General features: G+C 39.1%; 4 protein-coding genes and 1 long non-coding RNA gene across 6 annotated transcripts; 3 read left to right on the top strand and 2 right to left on the bottom strand.

Annotated features, from left to right (window-relative positions):
- Positions 1-29: 29 nt before the first annotated feature.
- LOC130698469 (chloride channel CLIC-like protein 1) lies at positions 30-2181 on the top strand. The gene is made up of 5 exons (XM_057521122.2): positions 30-477; positions 537-773; positions 839-985; positions 1050-1329; positions 1397-2181. The coding sequence occupies exons 1-5, from the start codon at positions 49-51 to the stop codon at positions 2035-2037; spliced, it is 1734 nt and encodes a 577-aa protein (XP_057377105.1). The 5' UTR covers positions 30-48; the 3' UTR covers positions 2038-2181.
- Positions 2174-3963, bottom strand: LOC130698475 (uncharacterized protein C19orf47 homolog). 2 transcript variants are annotated; one of them, XM_057521129.2, is made up of 8 exons: positions 3803-3963; positions 3536-3732; positions 3413-3464; positions 3264-3335; positions 2917-3200; positions 2710-2854; positions 2487-2647; positions 2174-2421 (listed from the first exon to the last, which is right to left on the bottom strand). In XM_057521129.2, the coding sequence occupies exons 1-8, from the start codon at positions 3822-3824 to the stop codon at positions 2257-2259; spliced, it is 1098 nt and encodes a 365-aa protein (XP_057377112.1). In that variant the 5' UTR covers positions 3825-3963; the 3' UTR covers positions 2174-2256. The 2 variants fall into 2 exon arrangements, with proteins under 2 accessions (XP_057377112.1, XP_057377113.1); XM_057521130.2 differs by having other exon boundaries at positions 2710-2845.
- Positions 3964-5202: 1239 nt separating this feature from the next.
- LOC130698490 (centrosomin-like) lies at positions 5203-11316 on the top strand. The gene is made up of 9 exons (XM_057521147.2): positions 5203-5536; positions 6477-6538; positions 6606-6961; positions 7014-7265; positions 7320-9420; positions 9483-10435; positions 10494-10662; positions 10718-10944; positions 11010-11316. Exons 1-9 carry the CDS (start codon positions 5460-5462, stop codon positions 11049-11051), a joined length of 4239 nt encoding a protein of 1412 aa, XP_057377130.1. The 5' UTR covers positions 5203-5459; the 3' UTR covers positions 11052-11316.
- LOC130698476 (DNA repair protein XRCC2-like) lies at positions 11308-12181 on the bottom strand. The gene has a single exon (XM_057521132.1). The coding sequence runs from the start codon at positions 12134-12136 to the stop codon at positions 11327-11329; it is 810 nt and encodes a 269-aa protein (XP_057377115.1). The 5' UTR covers positions 12137-12181; the 3' UTR covers positions 11308-11326.
- Positions 12182-12870: 689 nt separating this feature from the next.
- LOC132087814 (uncharacterized) lies at positions 12871-13976 on the top strand. Its single transcript, XR_009420632.1, has 4 exons — positions 12871-12989; positions 13048-13118; positions 13176-13369; positions 13433-13976. It is a non-coding gene; the product is annotated as an uncharacterized LOC132087814 (long non-coding RNA).
- Positions 13977-21975: the final 7999 nt, after the last annotated feature.

Raw genomic sequence — 21975 nt, 5'->3', positions numbered from 1 at the left:
GTACAAAGCCTTCGCAGACGGAAAGAAAAAGTTTTTTAAACTAAAAAAATGGAAGCTGTAAGATTAGTTCTTGTATTTTCGTCCTTATTTTTGTTAACAATGTGTAGTGAAAAGGAGGAGTTGTATCTCGCCCCAGACTTTACATCCATCGATCGATCTAATTATGTTGATCCTCATGACATGTTAAATTATAATCGAAAAGAAATTCAGGAAGAAAAGGCGCTATTAAAAACATCCCGCGATGAAAACATACCTCAAAGCCCAACACACGGTCAAACAGATGAAAGCAGGAATATTATTGAGGAAGTAGGCGCTCCAAACCAGGTGGAATTCTCTGAAAAGTCAATGATTCAATCCATGCCAGCGTTTCTAAACGATAAGCCTGTGAACTGCTCATCCCAACCAAAAAACACAGCTCTGGACATACCATTTCTTGGTCGTTTTGTTAAAATTTTAACCACTGTGTTACAGTTAAAGGTAGGTGATAATTAAGTCCTTCAATGTAGTTCATCTTTGTGATGTTACACAATTATTAGGAAAAACATATTAAAGATGGTGATGTTCTTTATATACCACTGTTAGCAGTTGTCAATGCAAGAACCCAATTTGTCCTCAATGAGATAACAAAGGAAGGAGAAGAAATCCAACTGAAACATTTGGCTGATTTAGATGAAATTCTCACCAACCTTCTCCTTCCAAGCAAGGAGTTAGAATGTGAGTCTAATCCTTCATTTGTTGAAATGATATTCCACAATCGCCTTCTTCAACCCAAGGTAGGCTATTACCAACTTTAAAAAATTTACTTTTCATTCAGCTATCAATTAAAATATTTCTTTAGGATTGCATGGTGATGATGTTTGTTGCAAGCCTTTGGTTTGTTTTCTGGCTTACTATCAAAGGCTATTCATACTCTGACATCCTTTCTCGATCGTTTTTGCCATTTTTCATGATATGCTGGTTCTGGAATTGGAACTACATGCATCAGGTGTCATATTTGAATTCAGATAGCAGTTCAGTTTTCTAATCGAATAAATATTCTTTCTCGATAGATGGCTTCATCAAAACGATACTCAGATAAGTCGAAGAACAAGGATATTCCTGCTTCTTGTGATCCTGAACAAATTGGTACACTGGAAAGCCTCAAACTAAGGTTCGAGGCATATTGGGGTTATCCGGATCCCTGTGAAGAATATCACAGGGTATTGCTGACCGATCCAAGTTTTGAAGTGAATCCTTTTACAGTTCTCTGGGACATGCTTGTAGTCGGAATACTTCATCCCTTAGGATATATCGGCAACCAAATGGGAAGCTTTTTTACCGGAGTTCTTAGTACGCATACTGGCATTCATAAATTCCATCTCACAATTCATGTAATCTGTCTTTTGTCCACTTCTAGATTCGGCAACAGTGTTCCAAAAAATTCCCGTGATCGTGTGTGTTCTCGTTGTATTGTTTTTACTTCTCGTGATGACCTTCCGATATGAAGTCCATTTACCATTGTTTAAAATTCGTCCATCGCAACCGGTGTCCATTCCTCGGTCAGGAGCTATCCAAGACGTAATGGATGCATCTGCGATTGGCGACGCTGTAGATCGACATCTTCGTATTGAACGGTCCATTTTAACTAGACAATCTCACTCTCAAGTTCAAGCTGTCGAAGAACGGGTGCAGAATCCGGTCGAAGATACTGCAGAGTCTTCCACCGTTTCTTTGCCGCCAGCAGTCATCCACAAGCTCGGGGGTAGCCTACCTTTTAATAACAGCGAGACTGAAAGTGAGTTGGCTGTCGAAGAACGAGTGCAGAATCCGGTCAAAAATCCTGCAGAGTTTTCCACCGTTTCTTTGTCGCCAGAAGTCATCCAAGAGCTCGAGGGTAGCCTACCATTTGACGAGAGCGGGAGTGAAAGTGAGTTAGACTCAAGCATAGAAGTGCTGAGTGATGAACGACTACCGGAGTGCTTACAAGACATACAACAAAGTTCTAAAGTCGTGAGTTTTTCAACAGTAGTAGATAAACTTCCCAAAGATATACTGTAAGTTATGGTTCCAATTATTGTACAAAGGGATGTTTTTAGTTAGTGATTGTCGTCGTGGTCTCTTTTTAAAGACTTTGATTTTCTTTAATTGGCAACAAAATTATCTTTGTAATCCTGGGTCATGACATATCTTCTGCTTTTTCAGGTGTAAAGATGGTAAGTGTATTATCAATGATTTTAATTGTTTATGAAAAGAAGAAAGGTAAAATCACAATAAATGTTATTTCTTATTAACGCCTAACCGATTGAAGACGCTTGATGTCGTTGACGGGCTGCTGTTGACGACTGCAACAGATCCTAAACGCTGTTTTATTCCGCTTGGCTTTTGTCGGACTGACGATGCGGCTTCTTGAGGGGGCTTGACGAGTCGTTTCTGGCTCCCATCCTATTTCAATTGGAAATATATAGAACTTTTCATAGGAAAACTGTCTCCTGAAAAGCTTTGTAAACCTTGGCAGAGATTATTGTTCGTATGGGATTTTTTGGCGACAGATTTTTTGAAGCGATGGTGATTTTTGTATTGCTGGGCCGGTCAAGTCCAAGTCGTTCCCTTGCACTCTGTTTGGTAGCTGTACTTTCGATGTCCATTCTCAAAAAAGACTTGCCTGAATCTAATAAAATAAAACTTGTCTTATATTAGGATTCTTCTGAAATGAAAGGCTGAGACAACTACCTGGGACCTCGACAGATTTCGCCGCGACTGTTCTAACCGTCTTGATCGGTAATGTCGATGTACTGGCAACCGTCTTAGCTGCCAATGGTGACTCTTTCTTCCCTTCGATATCACCCAGTCGTCGAAAAACTGAACTCTGTTGAAACTAAGTCATGTACATGATTTGACAATTAAAGGTAAGTAACTTTGACTATTTTGGTTATTTACCTTGCTAGTGGAAGGAGGATCCTGAATTTCAGGGGTGGTGCTAGTCACACTGCTCTCACCAAGTCGATCAAAAACAGAAGTCTTTTTTACAGTTTTAGTTACATTTACAGCTGGTGCAGCAACTTTAGTTTGCAATTTTGGAGGAATGACTTTCCTTTTTAGTTCCTCAAACTCAGGCATATCTTCTATCCATTCAGTCTCTTCTGCCCCCTTTTCAATCTCAGCTTTTGCAGTCTTCAATTTTTTAGGAGGTGAAGGCCTAGGAAGTACTTTAACCTCTGAAGCTGTAACGACAAACACAGGCTTCATGAGCAAAGAATATGGCTAAGGAATCAGCAGGAAATTACCTGTTTTTTTTACATCAATATTTGTTTTTGGTGCATCATCTTTGAGCAGCATTTCATTCAAATGTTTTGTTGCTATATGAATGAAGACAAGTACACCTTTTAATGCAGCCATAGAAGGGGAGGGGGGTGGAGAACATGACTGTAAATACCTTTGATAACTGAAGTCTCTTTGTCAATGGCAAGAACCTTTTCTCTTGCAACCTAAAGATAAGGATATATCCAAAACTAATAAGTCTCCCATTCACCTATAGTGTTTGTATGTAAACAAATACTTTCTCATGGTAACGTTTGGAATGCTTGAGAATTGCGATGATATCTCCTAGGACAGTAACTCCCATGTCTTTAAGATATTCCTTGGTCAAATCCAGAAGCATATGCTTTTGGATACGGTTTTCCGTGAATATAATGGCATAATTTGCTGCAGCTGCAGGAGGTATTCCAGCTTCGACGAAAAATGAGATCCAGAATGCTGCGTGGGTTTTAAACATGTTTAACTTTAAATGATTTTAATGGAGCTGAAAGAAAACCATACTACTCACAGGTAGTGACTTCTTCGTCCATTTTATGATGAATTTGTAGAGCTAGGTGAAAACGAACAGGACCAAACCAACTATTTCTATTTTTAAAAACAAGCCTACCACTCACTTCGTTTATTGCAGACGTCTGTAGATGGCTTCTTAAGCGTCCTAGTTTTAACTTCTGAACGCTGAAGAATTAATTTAAACGCTCCTTGAAGAGTAAAAAAATTTTAAACAAAAAGGAATTAAAATTTTTCTCAAACTAGTAGTTTGATATCAATTCCTATGAAAGATAAAGTGTTCTGGTGGTAAGCATTATTAAGAGATTAAGCATTTCCAATTTCCATATTTCTATTCCATCTAACGCCAAGTTCTACCAATGCGGCAACGATGTACATTCAATTTGAAATAAGACTTAGAGAAATCATCTGTTGAGACAGCCCAGTTTAACCGCTTTGTTCTTAGTTTTTTGTCGAAACTACAACTTTAAAAATCCTAATTTTGTTTGTAGTCTAAAATAGTGTTTCTACTCTTCAATCTTTCCTTTTAAATTTTTAGTACTTGGTGTTAATTATTGAATTATCCGTTATTATTTCTCCAACTGTGTGCAGGTATACATTCATATTTTAAGTGTCCATAATTTAGTAGGCCAGTATTATAAATTGTTATGTAGTCCTTTTAATGATACAGTCAATGAACTTCTACATAACTGTGCTTTAAATGGAAGCATAGTGATGCAAAATTTACAAAAAGTATTACAGGCTTCATTATGTTTGCTGAACAGTTGGCTGCTTCCTGCTTACTTTTGTCACATCGAAACACAATCTAGTTGGTCTATTGAATTATTTTTGTATGATCTATTGCAGGAGTGTTGGGCCACCAGAATGGACAATTTAAGCGTAAGGTGAGTTTCCCATGTTTTTCCATTTATCTTCGGCTGCTTAATACCTTGGTTAAAACATTTACTGTTTTACAGATTAGAATCTTGTTTACAAAATCCTCTGAACAGTTGTCCCCCTGTGCCAGCACCAGAATGCACATTTTTTTTATGCTTCATTACACCAGTATTTTTATTTATGGGTTGGAGGGAGTAGCCCAAGATAGGTGACAATAATGTGTGACAAGATTAGGACAGAGACCAGCTGACTCATGTTTGAGACTCTTGTCAGTTTACATATTTGGCCGAGATCGCACATTTTGGAGAGAGCAAGTACTAACTGAACTGTGTCCAGAAGCCTTCAAGTACAACTGTTTAGTGAGGCTGTTCTCTCACGGTCGATCTACGCGCTCATCCATCCGGCCCCTTCACTATAACGTACCTATGATGTTTCTCTGTTTCGTGCCTTCCGATAGCCCCTCCTCCCAAACATCCGCGCGCATTCCCTCCTCGGCGCGTCGACGCAGATGTGGCCGGTGGGAAGTTGTAAAACGAGAGACGATAGTGGGGAGTGCAAGATGAAAGACATCTGCTGCAGAAACAAGACGTCGAAGAAACGGAAAACATTTGTTGCTACCGCCGTGTGTAGACCACTACAAGATTGTGTTCGTTCCAATCAGTGCAAAGCGGGTGTCGTTTTGATTGTGTCAGTTGTTAGTTTTGGTATGTAATGGAGAAATTCGTAAAAACCACGTGATAGTGAAACGCAAAAGAAAACAGCAATTTTCATATTAATAACTGATGGCTTCATTCCGGCTCGGTCCGCTGAAGAGTCCGAATCGACGCTTGTTGAGTCATCATAACACGCCGCCCTTTAGGTGATTGTGAACGAAAAAAAGGAGTGCTTTGCGGTTTGATTGTTTATGATATTTGTGCGCAGTTTCGTTTGACGTCACGTTTTCAGCATCAAATCGATACTGGCCACCTCAACACTTGGCCTATATATAATTTTTTTGCTCTAAGATGTTTTGCTTCCAGCCTTTTGTTTCTTGTTTCCCCTTTTTTTCTTTTACGTTTTAGAGTGCCAAGCCTGTCGGAAGTGGGTGAGGCCGACAAAAAAGAAGAAGAAAAAAAAAAAACGGTCTGGGGGACTAGTAGGTGACATTTCTGGAACAAGACACCCAAACCTTCCCGATTTAAAACTCTCGCAAGGTTCTCTTTGGCACCCTATGCACATGTGGCCTTTCTTTTCAAGTCCACTATATCCATGGGTATTTTTACAGTTTGGTAGAATCTGTCTCTGCACGCCCAGGGCATGAGAATGTTGCAACTCTTTTTCGGCTGTCGAAATTCGTCATCCGACTTGCGGGAATGTCACTGCCGTTTCTCACTCATCAAACGATAAACGTGATCTCCGAAGTCAGTTTTTGGCAGGTTGCTGAACCTATTTTTTCTTTTTTTTGCGATTTTCATTTCGTGTCAGGATAGTTTTGAAAGTATCTGCGCCAAACCGGTTTCGTAAACAACTCGGGTTGTCTCTTTCGAAAACCAAAACAAATAAAGATAGTTTGAGCGATAATGAACTCTAAGTATAGCCTTCCTTTCTTTGCGATCTCACGCGATACAGGCAGTATTCTCTCACGTAGACCTTAAATTGCAAAAGGAAGACGTTTGAATCCGTGCCAGGTTATGTATACGTTTGAGCTTTATCAGTTGTCCAGAGCGAAACAACAACTGCGTTGCCTACTTTTTTTCTTTTTCCTTTAGTTTTTGTTTATTTTGATCTTTGTATTCATTGCCCATTCGTTTTTATTGTAGCATCGATCCGTCGCATCTGCAAGTATCTTTGGAACAGACACAAGGTGCCCCATCGACACCCCGTAAGTTGAGATCTTAATGCGTGATTTATCAAAATGTTTTTATCGAAATTTCGTTTTTGTTGGGCAGAGGCAAATCGATCTTCGGGCAAGTCCTCGCCGCTACGTGGTCGGTGTGTCAAAGAGTATGAAGAGCAATTGCAGCAGCTACAACATGAAAATTTCAACTTGAAGCTTCGTGTTTTTCTGTTGGAAGAAAGAGTCGGCAAAGCCTTGGGCAGGACTGATGCTGCTGACATTATCAAGAACAACATAGAGCTAAAAGTGGAAAATGAAACACTGAAAAAATCACTGGCAGAAAAGTGTCAACTGTTGTCGCAAGCATCTGGTGCTATCGAGGAACTTGAAAATCAACAGCGCTCATCTTTGGCTGCTCACCAAGCCGAAATACTATCACTCCAACAACAAATACAAAAACTTCAAAAGGTATTTTAGATCAACATTCAATCTCCAAGTTTTTTGCTAATTTATTTTACAGGACTTGGCTGATGCGGAAGAGATTCGTGTTAACAATCGTGCCAGTCTTATTCCGGATGAATCCACCGACTTGTACGCCCAGGCCTTTGGCTCATTTTTACTAAACCCGAATCAACTTACCTGCAATCATCCCGATCATCACACTAAAACGGAGATGGATCAGTTACAAGCAAAAATAGATCAGCTCGTCAGTGATGCTACAGTCCAATTAGAAGAAATGGCAAAACTAACCAAGGCAGCCAGTCATTCACAGGTATTAGTGGTTCTATTTGCATATCGAAAATCACTTGATTTTATTGTTTTCCAGGTACAATTGCAAGAATATCAGCAGCGTGTGCAAACGCTCGAAAGTAATGTTGCCAATATGGAAAGCATCCGAGCGGAAAAAGATTTGAAAATTGCCAATTTAACTTCCCAGCTGGACAGCCAAACTAAAGCGGGCAAAATCAGTGATGTCCGACAGCCGGCTGTTGAAAAGGATAAAATCATAGAAGAAAAGCAACAGCAACTTGAACAACAAAATAAAATCCTAGTTGAAATCCAAATTACATTAGACGAAAAACAGAAGCAGATTGCAGAACTAGAAGGATCGCTCAACGACAAGAAGAAGAAAGTTGGAGAGTTAGAAAAAAGCTTATCCAAAGCTGGTCGTTCACTTCAAGGTTTCGTGACCGATATCCAGAAGAAAGAGAAAGAATTGGAACATTTGAAAGCTGAAGGCCGCAAGAAAGATAAACGTGTGAAGGATTTGACAGCCGAACTGAAAGAAGCGCAAGAGCTGATCAATAAAACTAAATGGGAAACGGAGGTTTCGAGTAAGGAAGACAACATCAAAGCCATGGCCGAAGAGGAGAACGAACGTTTATGGGCTGAATTGGAAGAGAAAAAGAAACTTCTCAGTGCTGCTGAACAACAAAGAGCTGTTTTACAGCATGATGCAGACCAATTGGCTTCATTGAAGCAAGCTGTAGACCAGAAAGAACAAGCTGTTGCTGAAGCTGAAATGCAAATTTCAATCCTCAAACGCCAGGTGATGGATCTTCAACAAGAAATGAATTCTAGGTCAGCTATTCCTCATCGCTCAGACAACAATCCTAGGCATTCCTTAGATTCGATGGAACAAAAACAACCAAACGCTTTGGCCACTCAATTGGCAGCTTACGTACGTGAGCGCAAGGAGTTGACGGAAACCATTCAAAGTCTGAAAAATCAATTAGTGGCCTATCAAAATGGTGATGTGAGTGAAACGGCTACATGGAAAAAACGATATGAAGAGTCGCAAGAAAAAGCCAAGCATTTGGATGTAGAGCTGCAACGATTAAAGGCAGAGGTTCGTAGCTGGAAGAAGAAAGCAGAAACCAATTGTAATGAAAGTTTACAGCCTGGGGCAGGTGACCATCAAGCGCGTTCCTACAAGAAAGAGTTGACGGTTTTACGACAGCGGTTGGCTGATTCTACGAATGCTTGCGATTTGTTACGGACGCGGCTGGAGGAGATGGCCGACTTTTTGGAGGAAATTTTGTCGATGAGCCAGCAAGAACTTCTTAATCTCAGCAATTGGTCGGCTGCCAGTAAACGGAGACAAGCGCTCCAGCATTCCATTTTACAAAGCCGGGAATTGTCTCGAACTCTTTCCCAATCGCTAATGATTGGCATCGATCCCGAAGAGCAGCTACAACACTCAGGTAGCTCCGTTTCGATATGTAGCAACTCGAGCGCCAAAAGCAACGAGCATCCCGTGAATTCAAGCCGAGAAAAATCTGTTGATAGTCCGCCTGCGACAGAAGAAATCGGTTGCCAAGTCCAGCTGGCAGCACTTTCGGAAACTAAAGATTCGCATCATGAAATAATGTTGGATCAACTGCGTACAGCAGTCATCGATTTAGAACACCAGATCAAACTACGCGATGAAGAAATAGCCAAGATGAAAATGGCCAACCCGACAGTTAACAATAAATCCATGCAGACAGATCGGCTTTCATTGGCACCCGAATGCCAAAACAAAAACATGCTCATCAGTAGCACACCTTATCATCGCCCTCCTGCCGGACAAACTACGAGTCTCTCTCCAGTGGCATTGACAAGAGGAAAAAAACCTCAGCCAGCTGTTTTTTCCAGCGAACTCTTTCCCCTGGAACCCACCGATTCCATTAATTACTCTGCGAAAGAAAGCACTAGCCCTCGAAAGGCGCAATTGCAACCCAAACCTCATGAAGTTGCAGCTTCGGAATCTGAAGCCTGGTCGGAGCCAGATCGTACAGTTTCATTCGCTCGCATTGGTTTACCGTTTCAACATCACGTTGAGATGAACTCGATCGCGGCTCTATTAACCAACAAGAAACCCGTTGCACATTCCAACGCCGGTCTGCCGACAGCAGCCGACAGTAGTGACTCGTCCAAACGAGCAGGTAAGATACAAACTTAAGTATCGGTTGAAATCATTCGGTTAATGAGATCTTATTTTCTCTAGCACGACGTTCAAAGTCTGATCCATGTGAAGTTAAACGTTCTGGCAATCGATTGCGGTTACTCGAACAAGAAAACAGTCGACTTCGTTCGCAATTAAAAGAGTTAGTTTCTTGTTTACGTTCCACTTACGACGTCCAGTTTTCAAAAGAAGAATCGCTCCTGCTAGAAGAGTCACAAGTGAAAGAAGATTCGTTAAATGGCAGTGAAAGGCGAAATTCGATAGACGATCTTTCTGGCGCTGGTGACATACCTACCGCCCAGTACATCATCAATGCGCTGAAAAATCGTTTACTTAAAATGAAGGACGTCATCAAGCGAAGAGACTTGAGGTTGCGGGAGGCGAAAGATGTGACGACGCAACTCGAATTCAAAATCAAAGAAAAATATTTCCAGGCATGCGAAAATCAGTTGCTTCTCAAGGAGACACAAGAGAGGCTAGTCGAGAAGAATAAGGAAGTGGAATTGCTTGAAGCCCGCTGGATCGAAGCTCAATCGCAATGGATGTCAACAAATGCCACCAAGGAACGTCAAATCGCGGAGCTTCGCGGTACGCTAGATGCACGTGAAACGGAGCTTCGCACTGCATTCATGAAAGCTCAGCTGTGGGAGACGTCTTATAACGATGGTCAGAAGACGATGCGTCAGGTGGAGAATGAACTGAAATCCCAGCAAGAACTTTTGATACAATCAATGTCCTTACTTGAACAACAAGTTCGTGTATTGAAGGAAGATTTGGAAACAGTCAGAGAAGAACGTAATCGACTACAAAATGAGTTGGAGAATCTCAGGGAACAAACAGCTAATGCAAACGTGTCGCGAAACTCTCCAACACATGCTGCACCACCGTCAACAAGTTATCGGAATAATAGTCAAGGCATTCAGCGACAGGCAAGTCAAATGTCGGATTATGTATCAGATCCACCGTTCCCTGAAGATCTTTATCCTGTCATGCAGGTTAAAATAATTTATTAATTCATTGTTTTCTATATTTAAATGACGATTACTTTAACAGGCCGGGAGAAATGAGCAAAACACGAACACGAATACTTCGAGACCTTCAGCACTTCATCTGTCACCAGACCTAGGAATCGATTCCGACCCTGGCCGGTTCTCCAGCCTTGAACATTCAGCTGTGGAGCATAAGGATGCTCGCGGCTTTAGCGATTGGACTACTAATAAAGGTACTTGTTGCTTTCCTTATTTCCAGTGACATAACCTCTAACAAACTTATTCTAGTGAGTCCCAAGCAAACCGAATCAACAATTCACAAGGATGGTGTTTCGCCAGACGTCTTGAATTCTTCTGGTTGCGCCAGCTGTACCAGATGGGAAAACAAGTATATCAAAGCTAAGCATACGTTGGCCGCTACACTCGAGAAACTCCAAGCTGCCAATGTGCGCAAGGAAAAGGTTGATCGAGCTCTCAACAAGGAATTGGGAAAAACACATAACATTCTGTGCCAGGTACGGTGCTTGACAAATTTAGGCCGACAACTGTAAAAACTTAATTTTATTCAATTTATTATTAGGCTCGGGGCCTTCTGGAACAGGCTAATCATGGCAGCCATTAAGTATTATTATTATAATACATTTTCCTTTTTTCCTTTTTATTACTGCTACATTTCGAAAAGCCTTCAATAACGGGAAGAATGTGCCTCATGTTTTAATGTGATTCTTGTACATGATAATGGTTGATCTTATTCTATGGTCATTAAAATCGATACAGATATTCAGAAAATCAGCCAAGATGAAACTATTGCTGATTCGATACTTCACTTTGTCGTTTCGTTGTGCGAATTGCATCCGGTATGAATAAATATTATAATCTTTTCTGTTGTTCAAAGTTTTATTTTAACAACAAGTCTCCTTTGAGAGACTCAATTTTCTTTGAAAATTTACTACCAGTCCTTCTATCTTCTACGTGAATTACAGTTTGCAGTGGATTTTCTATAGAAAGGGAATAAATAAACAATTGAGCATCACTACTTTCTCTTTCATGAAGTTCTCTGAGGAATTGCTGTACAGTGTATATGATGGTAATATTGGTTTGTTTCAACTTTTCAATAAGAGACTGCAGAAGAGATTGGCAATATTTGTCTAGGCTCTGCATGGTTGACGATGACAATCGGTCTTCCCAATAATATGCAGAAAGGCTATCAACTATCACCACTGAAGACTGAGAATGAGACAGAATGTAGGTTTTGGTAGAACAGAAGTTAAAAAGGAGCTCTGTTTTACAAAAGCTTTCATATAAGGAAAGTCTCTTTAGAGAATCTTTGGTAATTTCTTTCATCATAGTAAGCCCTGAGCCAGGTGGAAGTTGCTGACATTGCCGAAGAGTTCTTTTCAACCTTCTCTCAAGCAAAGTGACCAAGTTTAATGACGAAAAATGATGATCAGTAGACAGAAACACCACTCCCACCTCAAGCCCGCCAATTTGCACACCTCTCCAAGCTGCAGGAAGTATACATTTTATAATCCACTGGGTCAACAGGATAGTTTTAAAATTTGTATCTTTTTCGTTGATCTCTATCACGTCTCCGGGCAGTGGTCCATTTTCTCCAAAGACTTCTACTTGCAACCCAACAAGTTTCGGCCTGACAGAAAATCTTTGTAAAAGATCAATGCCACTTTCGGTTTTCACTATGTTCGCCATTAAATTAAGAGACAAACAAACACTTCTTGCTATAGTATATGGCAATCCGTTTTACCCCCCCCCCCCCCCCCCAAAAAAAAAAAAAAAAAAAAAAAAAAAAAAAAAAAAAAAAAAAAAAAAAAAGTTCGGCCTTTTTTTTCTTTTTTACAGCTATGGCCATCTATCGGCCAGATTCCTACTTAATTTTCTAAATACTACTTTACGAATTCTAGCCGCTAGAATTCGTAAAGTAGTATTTAGAAAATTTTCTGAATTATTATTATTTCTGAATTGAATCTGAATTATTATTTATTTTAATTAATAACTTTATTTCATTAAAATATAACTATACAATAATTATTTTGTTATATTCTACTTACTTAACTTCATTATTATTACTATTAACTATTAACTTTCCATTTTGTGCTGCAGCAATTATAATGAATGTAATTCTAATAGCAATGAGAATAATTGCTTGTTTTAGGTATAAATAATATGTTTGAGTAATATAAAGTCATTATTGGTTGTTGCGATGTGAAAATAATACACAATAACGTCTTTATATTACTCAAACATATAAATTTTCTTAAGTTAAATTTTCATTTGGATAAGTACTTTAAATGTTTAAAAACATTTAGTTTGTGGCGGATAAAATTTCTCGTAATGACTTTTGCGTCCACAAGAGGCGCCTTAAACCGTGGCTCATCGGACAGTTTTTTTTCAGGCATATTTTTAGATTGGCTTAACGCGTGTAGTCTGCTGTCTACCTTTACTCGCTAGATAGACCGTCCTCGCTAGATTTTACTTCTTGACCTCTCTATATAATCTTATTTGTTTCATTCTGTTCTACATTTTTTCTGTCCAAGGTCACTAGGTAAGTGTTTTCTTGTATTCCTAGTGTGATTACTTTAAACTATGGTTTTGTTTAACAGTGTGAAAGACATTTTGCCAAAGTGTCCACAAGATGGTGGAGGCGGCGGTAGTGGTCCGTTGACGTCACAAAGTAAGATGAAAATATCGAAACATGTGTTCGAACTTAACTTCTTGGTGCTTTTTATAGTATGGGAAAGGGGGACATGTCTCGAAGGATTGTCCGCAAGAGGGTCGCGGCGGTGGTGAAAGTCGTACCTGCCATGAGATAAACAAAAAACAAAAAAAACATCATTTTTAGTGCTCATTTTTAACGAAGAAGAGGGCAATATAGCAAGGGATTTTCCTCAAGGAGGAAGCATTGGTGGCAGCAACTGTTATGATGTAAACACCAATTACATCTTCACAAAACTATTTATGTTCCAGTGTTCATTGTTTTACTCCTAGTGTAATGAAGCTGACCACAGCTCGATAGGCTGCCCGAATCTCTTCAGTGAATTGACAGAAGATGGAAAGCCACATGAGCAATACATTCCAGAAGCTGTGACATGCGGTGAATAGGAACTGTTTAAGGGCATTGTCTTAGGGAAAGCTTTAACAATTTTGATAAAGTCGTCCTCCATGTACGCCATTTCTCGAAACTGTATTTTTTTTTTAAATATCTATTGTGCTTGCTTTAGGCTACAGGAAAAGATGTACTTCAATACATAACATCATTCGAAGAAGCCGGCCTGCATCAACTACTACTTCAAAACATTAAGAATTCTGGCTACATAAAACCAACACCTGTTCAGAAAGCTTCAGTTGTAGTTATTCTTGCCAAAAGAGGTTTAATTGCTTGTGCGGTCATGGGCTCCGGAAAACGGTAATCCAACTAATTAACACTGTGTAATTTTGAAACCTTGATGCCCTCGTACTGACTTGATTCGAATGGGTCGGTATGAACTGGGTAAGTTGAAGTAAAAGTAATTTTTAGTGGGCATGCCGGTGATTGCGACTACTAAAAGGTCCAATTGCATGTAAGATACTCAACAAACCCTTCGTGATATTCGTTGATTAAATCATCTAAAATTTTACATTTTTTCATGCAGGCGGCGTACTTGGTACCGGTTATGAACATATTGTTAGAACAAGGTGTTGTTGGTGCGTCTCATGCCATGGGGCAAAAGCCAGAAGTTGTAATTGTCGCACCCACTCGTGAATTGGCCATTCAAATTCACCGCGAGGCGTATAAATTCTCCTACAGTTCGGTTTTAAAGTCTGTGATTATATATGGAGGAACTCTCACGAGCCATCAGCGGTCAAATCTTCAAGCTGGGTGCAATATTTTTGTCGCAACCGTGGGGCGATTCAATGATTTTCTCGACCGTGAAGTATTTGACTTCTCGGGAGTCAGGTTTTAAATTTTGGATGAAGCTGATCGAATGCTTGATATGGGTTTCGGTCCCAATGTTGAAAAAATTTTCAATCATCCAACGATGCATCCGAAAGTATGTCCTCGATGGCTTTTGAGTATGAGATTTGATTGATGTAATATTATTTGTTTCTCTGTAGGGAATCCGTCGTGTTTGTATGTTTTCGGCTACATTCCCAGATGAAGTGCAAGAGCTGGCTGCGACGTACATGGAAGACTACATATTCGTCATAACAGACATTGTCGATGGCACCAATCCGGGTGTTGAACAGCTATTTTTTCAGTGCTCGAAAAGCGATAAGAGAGCTAAGCTGATCGAAGTTTTACAAGATCTCGGTGGTGCCAAGACTACCCTTTTTGTCAACAGCAAAAAGACCGCGGATTTCGTCGCTGCATTCTCGTGCAATAACAACTTACAAGTAAGAATCAAAACTGTTGGAATTGGGCAAAGTGTCTTAACTTTAAATGTCTAGTCTACCAACATCCATGGTGAGCGTAAACGAAAATCGTAAATGTCTCTACTGAAGCTTCTGACAGAAGAATATGCTCGCAATCAACTCACGAATCATGTAAGGTATGAACTATATATATGAATTAAGAGTTTTTATGCCTAATGGTGTTTTATTGTCTTATTATAGATGAACAATAAATTTTGATCTGAAAAGGTTTCTTGTTTGGGGCAAGGTCCTGAATAAATTATTATGTTTGGATACACTACATGGAATTTCCATACTTCATTCAGATTCCCAATTAAAAACGGTATTAAATTTTTCATAATTTGCAGTGCATATCTGGGCTCCCTTCCTTTCCGTAGCCCCGTTTCCCCTTGACTCATAATAAGCCCGTAGGGGGTCATGCCCCTACTGTACGGTATATATAAAAACAACATATACCGAGGTTTGGAGGGCTCTGGCCGGAAAGGGGACGTGGGGTGCCGCTTCGTCCGATGATGTGTTCACGGAGGGTGACGTGGCTGCCCACAAATCCGAACTAAAGGTTAATCGCTCCTGTAAAAATGTTCCAAATCTTCAGCTCTTCTTCCGGCTTCTCTTAGCCAATCACCGGGTAATCTCCCCGGTGGGTCAACAAGGCAGTGTCTCCCCCTGCCTGGGTTGACGGCAACTTTTGAAAGGGCTATTGTGCCTTTTTAAAGTTGCAAAAATAATTGTAATGTGCAAAGAATTGTCAATAAAATTTTTTTTTATCTTTGCAAAATTTTCTTCTGTCATTGTCTGTGTTCACACATTACATTTATCAACTTTTTTTTTATTTAGCTTGCTCAATTCACCTTTATTGTTTATGCCACCTTTGATGGTAAGCATTGTTTCCATTGGTTTATCGTTTATTTGTAAGCATTCAATTATTATCCAGGGATCGAACCCAGGATGTTCGGCATACCGCGCCGATGCTATACCAATGAGCCATGAATCATATGATGTCAGGTTAGCTTTTTTCTAGTCACTTGCGGACTTGCATTTACACTTTGAATAAAATTGAAACGTAGATCTTTATGCATCTACTAAGGTTTGAACCCAGGGTAACAGTTACCGCAGCTGAATGCTCTACCACAGAGCTATGAACCTTATGAAAGCTATACAAAGATAAATATATACTTGTGAAAGACTACATAAACATCCTAGACTATAACATATGATTTGCGATAATAGATATAATATGATATATATATATCTCGTGGCTCAATGTTAGAGCATCGGCGTTGCACGCTGAATGTCTGGGGATCGATTCCCATACCAGTAAAACAATGTACAAGTATAAAATTACTTCAGAAAATATCCAGGTATCACACGTTGTTCCTTGTCTAAGTTCAAGAATTCAAGAAGTGTAATAAATACTAATTGAATACTAACAGATAAGCGATACAACGGTGGCAAAAACCATAAAAATGAATTGAGCAAGATAAATAAAAAAAAAGTTGATAAATGTAATGTGTGAACAAAGCGAACACAGACAATGAAAGAAAAAAATTTTGCAAAAAACATTTTATAAAAAAAATTTATTGACAATTCTCTGCACATTACAATTATTTTTGCAACTTTAAAAAGGCACAATAGCCCTTTCAAAAGTTGCCGTCAACCCAGGCAGGGGGAGACACTGCCTTGTTGACCCACCGGGGAGATTACCCGGTGATTGGCTAAGAGAAGCCGGAAGAAGAGCTGAAGATTTGGAACATTTTTACAGGAGCGATTAACCTTTAGTTCGGATTTGTGGGCAGCCACGTCACCCTCCGTGAACACATCATCGGACGAAGCGGCACCCCACGTCCCCTTTCCGGCCAGAGCCCTCCAAACCTCGGTATATGTTGTTTTTATATATACCGTACAGTAGGGGCATGACCCCCTACGGGCTTATTTACGTGTCAAGGGGAAACGGGGCTTCAGAAAAGAAGGGAGCCCAGATATGCACTTCAATTTTTTAAATATCAAATACCGTCTGGGGAATCCGAATTAAGTATAGCAATGTCATGTCATCCATCCAATCAATACAATTTATTCAGTGTCTTGCCCCAACCAAGAATCTTTTCAGATCCAATGTTACTATTAACCTATATTGAGAAAAGAAAACAACACCGTTAAACACATCAATTGTTGATCATGGAACTTACATGACTCATAGATTCAACTTCTGGTGGAAGCTTGGGAAAGGACATACAAATTGCAGATTAACTTCATTGTATAAGGCTCTTGAATGATAAACTAGCACCTGTAGAATGTTGCATTGTTGATAGTTGTGTTCCCAGTACATGAAAATCCTTTCCTATTGGATAAAATTTTTTTTGGTAGATAAGACCTGGTTGGCAAAAGGAGGAGAAATTCTTCGTCATAAATTCAAAATTATTTGAAGAAAAATCCTTTCATACCTAAAGAGTCCATGTATGATGTTCATCTCTGCAATAGCAGCAAAATTAAAACATCTTTAGGGCCATTTAAGTACCCAGTTTCCCCAACACTCTGAACGTAAAGGACAAGTTGTTCTTTAGACAGAGAAGCAGAATTATTTGAGGCTTCTAGCTGTGACAGAACTATAAAGGATTGCTGTTGTACTGGATTCATTAACACAAGATGGTACTTCTCATTAGGCAATTTGCATTACTCTATTAATTTACCTCACACCTTACGGTAATGCACTCTCAGTGTTTTTTCATCTGTAGGCTCACTCTTCCATCCTGTAACACTTCCAGACTTGATTTGATCCCCCACTATAATTCTGTGAATGCAAAATAATAGCATTAAAAATACTTTTTCAATAGACAAAAAACCGAAAAGTACCTAATCCATGTTTCATGTTGAACTTGTGCCATTTCTGGGTTTCTGTACCACACCCATTTTCGGCCCAAATACGTTCCCACAATTGTTCAATTCCTTCACTGCATGAGCTTATTACTAACGATTCTTTTAGTGCAGCACTAACAGAATTTAAATTTAACACACTGTCAGGTGGTGGACTGAATAACTAAGCAATAAATAATTGTTTTTTAAAATTCTATACTTATTTTGAATTCTTATTTGAAAACTTTAGGTACCTGGCTGTGTTCGCCTAATGCCAACTCATCCTTACGTTCAGTTAGAGATGAGTTTTGAAAAACCTCCTTCACTGTTTGGAAACTGTTCCGTTCCAATTTGTTCTTTTCCCCTAGCTGAGCTTGAAGACTCAAAATTTGAGCTACAAAACACGAATGAATAAAAGCAAATAAATAGAATCATTACGTGTTAGGCCTACGATCCTTAGCTTTGTTATCTAATATTTTGTGTTGTTCCAATAACTGGGCCTGCAGCTTCATAATTTGATCTAATAAACAATAATTAATCATTGAAAACCAATATAATAATGTTTATACTTACCATTTTTTTGTTTTATTATCTTATCCATTTTTCAATTGTTCCTCCAGCCAAGCGTTGTTCTCCAGCCACGCTACTCAATTAACTGCTAATGGGATACAATTAACTGAAATTGCTTACATGCCTGTAATAACGAAACCGACTGATAGATGGCTACGGGTAGAAAAAAAAGAAAAAAGTACGATTTTTTTTTTCCCGCCTTTTTTTTTTTTTTTTTATGTAAAACGGATTGCCATATAAAACGGATTGCCATAGATTTATGGCAATTCGTTTTACCCAAATAAAAACAGACAAAAATGTTTTTTCTGTTTTACTGCTTTCGCCATCTACCGGTCAGATTTATTAAGTCAGAAATATTCGCTGGGTAAAAATAAGCCCGACAAAATTTATAAGCCCGACTTTTCCATCAATTTTGTAATTTTCAAAAATGTTTGATTATCGATGAGTAAATGTGCTTTACATTCTAAACCAATGAGAATCACGAAGATTTACAGTGTATTTTTCATGAGATCAGCGATTTTTGAAGGAAACAAGAAAAACTTAATACTGCTTGGCGCGCCAGTACGCGACGGCGTTTAAAAGTAGGTTCGATAAAAATTTTAAGCACAACGAAATAAGCCGTCTACCGGTCAGGATTCTAGTTAATTCTCTAAATATACTCACCGAGTATTTCTGCTACATTGCGCTAACGCTGTAGTGTACTGGCGCTCGGGTTTATTTATTCGGGTTTATTTATTCGGGCTTAATATTTTTTTCGGAAAAAACTGACAGCCGTCGGAATTGGTTGAATATCACAGGAGATACCCATAATTGAATGTTTATTCCCGGGAAATTGCTAATTTTTAAATTAATTTAATGGTTTTTGAAATACATCGAATATTTAGAGCACTGTTAGCGCGCCAGTACGGTACAGCGCTAGCGCGATGCACCAGAAATATTCAGGGGGGGGGCGCGATAGCCTTCCCATTTTTTCATTTTTCGCCAAATTTTAGATAGTTAAAAAATACAATATTTCGATTCAAAATTAAACGGGCGCTAGCGCGATGCACTAGAAATATTCAGGGGGGGGGCGCGATAGCCTTCCCACTTTTTCATTTTTCGCCAAAATCTAGATATGATTAGAAATACAATATTTTGATTCAAAGTTAAACGGGAATCACGAATATCGACTTGATTTTTACGTAAAACTTGCGGTTAAAAAAAAAAATTCTTTTTTACACCTACCGCCATCTACCTGTCAGATTCTAATAGTCTCTAAATACAACTTTACATATTCCAGCAATATAAATATGTAATTTTTTAAAATTAATTACTTTATTTTTGTAACATATAACTATACAGTAATTGTTTTGTTATATTCTACTTGCTTAACTTAATTATTATTACTATTAACTTTCCATTTGGGCTGCAGCAATTATGATGAATGTAATTCTAATAGCAATGAGAATGATTGCGTGTTTTAGGTATAAATAATATGTCTGGATATAAAGTCGTTATTGGTTGTTGCGGTGTGAAAATAATACACAAGCGTATGTTTAAGGACAGAACCTTTTTATTCGACATTGAATTTTGATTTCTTACAAAATTTTGTACAAAACCTTACCTGCATAACGTTCGAGATGTTTTGTAGTACATTGTCGCACCGACGTCGACTGCGTCGAGCAAGTTAACCTAAAAAAAAAATTCACCCTAGGTTGGGAAAATGATTATTTAGGTTCAACTTACTCGTTCGCAATCTTCGATATTCGGTTATTTGAGTTCGGTAAATAGACACCAGTAATTGTTGCATAGTTTGTAGAAACGATTAGCAGGTAACATTGTCGCGTCGCAGCGAGCTACGTCGAACCGTGTACCGAAATAAAAAATACAATTTTAGATTTGGAAAAGAATCACTGATGGCAGTATCTTCATTGCGTATCTCTCAGAGATAACGATAGCATTGAGAACATTCTTAACCTCTCCTGCAGCTTCCTTTGCGTTAACAGTTATTAGTAGATTTACCCACGATTGTAGGAACTTTTCCCAAAGCCCCAAAACTTGTGAAAATTTACCGTGACACGTCGCGTTCCTACCGGTAAAAGCAGCCTTCAGCATTACCGCATCACCCCTTTGGTAAGCACCGTCTGCAAGGTAATTTGCGTCCGTTTTTTGCTGCTCTATGATATATTTCAAGTTTTTGAAGGCATCCAAAGGCGTTGATGAAGGTAGTTGTTTTTCTTGTATCAAGAAGTTCCTTAGAGACGGAGCCACATGTCTTAGGAGGCAGCTATATAAGAGAAAGCTAAGGCCAAACGCGGCATTTTCATCATGAGTGACCGTCGTGCAGAAAATTGGTTTATCTGGCACGGCATACTGATATAGACCCTCCATGAGGCAGTTGTGAACAGTCTCCACATTAGTGGCACTATCTTCGTCACCGACACCTTTACAAAGTTTTATCCAAATGGAAAAGTTCTCTGACCAGTTTTTGTTCACTTCAGCTAGGTTGAGATGGCAAACCCCATTTCTAGCAATGACTGCGCTGCGAAGCTCCAAGTAGGAGAGGGGGTCGATGAGAAAAGTGCCATCGATGTCGTTATTGGAACTTAATATTTCCATTATAACAGCGAAGTCGCAATTAATTGCTGCACTTGAAATAAGTTCCTTTCTGCGCAAGAACGTCCGCACCGCAGGGGTAACAAAATATGTAAGGCAGAAGAATAATGCTTCTGCTATATAAATAACGTCCGCATTTACTTCTTCTGTACTTACGTCAGATTCCGATTCCGGTTCCGATTCAGGTAAAATCAACTGCTCAGCTAGGCGTTGGACTATCGGTGCGTCCTTAAGTTGTTGTTCTGTTACTACGGTTCGTACTACTCTTGAAGACGTAGAGGCTTCACTGTTAGTTTTCGCTTTGCCCATCTCGGATTCTTGTAATAGAACACTGATAGGCAAATTAGAAACATAATTTTAATTATGGCTTCAGCTTATTTATTACAAGAGGGTGCATCTAGTCCACTGCGAAGTGGGTTTTCGACATAAAATCTATTCTATGTCATTATATGTTATTTTTTACTGCAAAAGTAATAGGGAATATTAACATTCCAATTTTTAGAAATGTTGTTCAAACCTGTTTGAATATGTTTTATAACTGAAATGTCTTTGAAAAAAATTATTTGATTAAAAATCAGATCACGGCGAATGCAAGGAGAAAATGATAAGCACATTACATAATACATTGCAATGTATTTATTTTATCAAATCCTACTCAATATTTAACATACATAACCGTGACAGAACATGTTGAAAGCCAGCTTTTTTCAGTCACCCATTTCGTTTTTATCATATCATATTGTAAGGACTCACGATAAACTAGACTATGTGATGTATTGCATATGTTGATTTTTCCCCCTCCGCCCCCCACTGACTCTCTTATCTCTTGTCTCGTTTTTTTTATTACCATTTTTACGCACAACAGGGTGTCAACGACAGGACATAAATCAGTTGACCCCGCTTCTCGCGTAACATCCTGTTTCTGTTCTTTGACCCCACGCGAACTTTAGCGTCCCTTCGCTAACTTTGGCGTCCCCAAGCTAAAGCGTGGTATAAAAAACCCGCGCCTGAGCTGCCCGTAGAGAGTCCCCCTGTAGCCGTCACAAGTACTAGTTGTGCAGATTTTGTTGTAATGTTGGTGCCGATTTTAAAATAAACTTGAAACCCAGCAACCCGACTTATTC

The sequence above is a fragment of the Daphnia carinata genome, chromosome 3 (genome assembly GCF_022539665.2).
Source record: "Daphnia carinata strain CSIRO-1 chromosome 3, CSIRO_AGI_Dcar_HiC_V3, whole genome shotgun sequence".
Classification (NCBI taxonomy): domain Eukaryota; kingdom Metazoa; phylum Arthropoda; class Branchiopoda; order Diplostraca; family Daphniidae; genus Daphnia; species Daphnia carinata.
Note: the sequence above shows the minus strand (reverse complement) of the source record. Positions and strands in the feature narration are given on the sequence as shown.

Coding starts and splice junctions, on each gene's coding strand:
- LOC130698469 (XM_057521122.2), top strand. CDS start 49: ATGGAAGCTGTAAGATTAGTTCTTGTATTTTCGTCCTTATTTTTGTTA. Junction 478..536: donor CCACTGTGTTACAGTTAAAG/GTAGGTGATAAT, acceptor CACAATTATTAG/GAAAAACATATTAAAGATGG. Junction 774..838: donor ATCGCCTTCTTCAACCCAAG/GTAGGCTATTAC, acceptor ATATTTCTTTAG/GATTGCATGGTGATGATGTT.
- LOC130698475 (XM_057521129.2), bottom strand. CDS start 3,824: ATGGACGAAGAAGTCACTACCT. Junction 3,201..3,263: donor TATTGATGTAAAAAAAACAG/GTAATTTCCTGC, acceptor TTGTCGTTACAG/CTTCAGAGGTTAAAGTACTT. Junction 2,422..2,486: donor GAACAATAATCTCTGCCAAG/GTTTACAAAGCT, acceptor CAATTGAAATAG/GATGGGAGCCAGAAACGACT.
- LOC130698490 (XM_057521147.2), top strand. CDS start 5,460: ATGGCTTCATTCCGGCTCGGTCCGCTGAAGAGTCCGAATCGACGCTTG. Junction 9,421..9,482: donor TGACTCGTCCAAACGAGCAG/GTAAGATACAAA, acceptor TATTTTCTCTAG/CACGACGTTCAAAGTCTGAT. Junction 10,945..11,009: donor CACATAACATTCTGTGCCAG/GTACGGTGCTTG, acceptor ATTTATTATTAG/GCTCGGGGCCTTCTGGAACA.
- LOC130698476 (XM_057521132.1), bottom strand. CDS start 12,136: ATGGCGAACATAGTGAAAACCGAAAGTGGCATTGATCTTTTACAAAGA.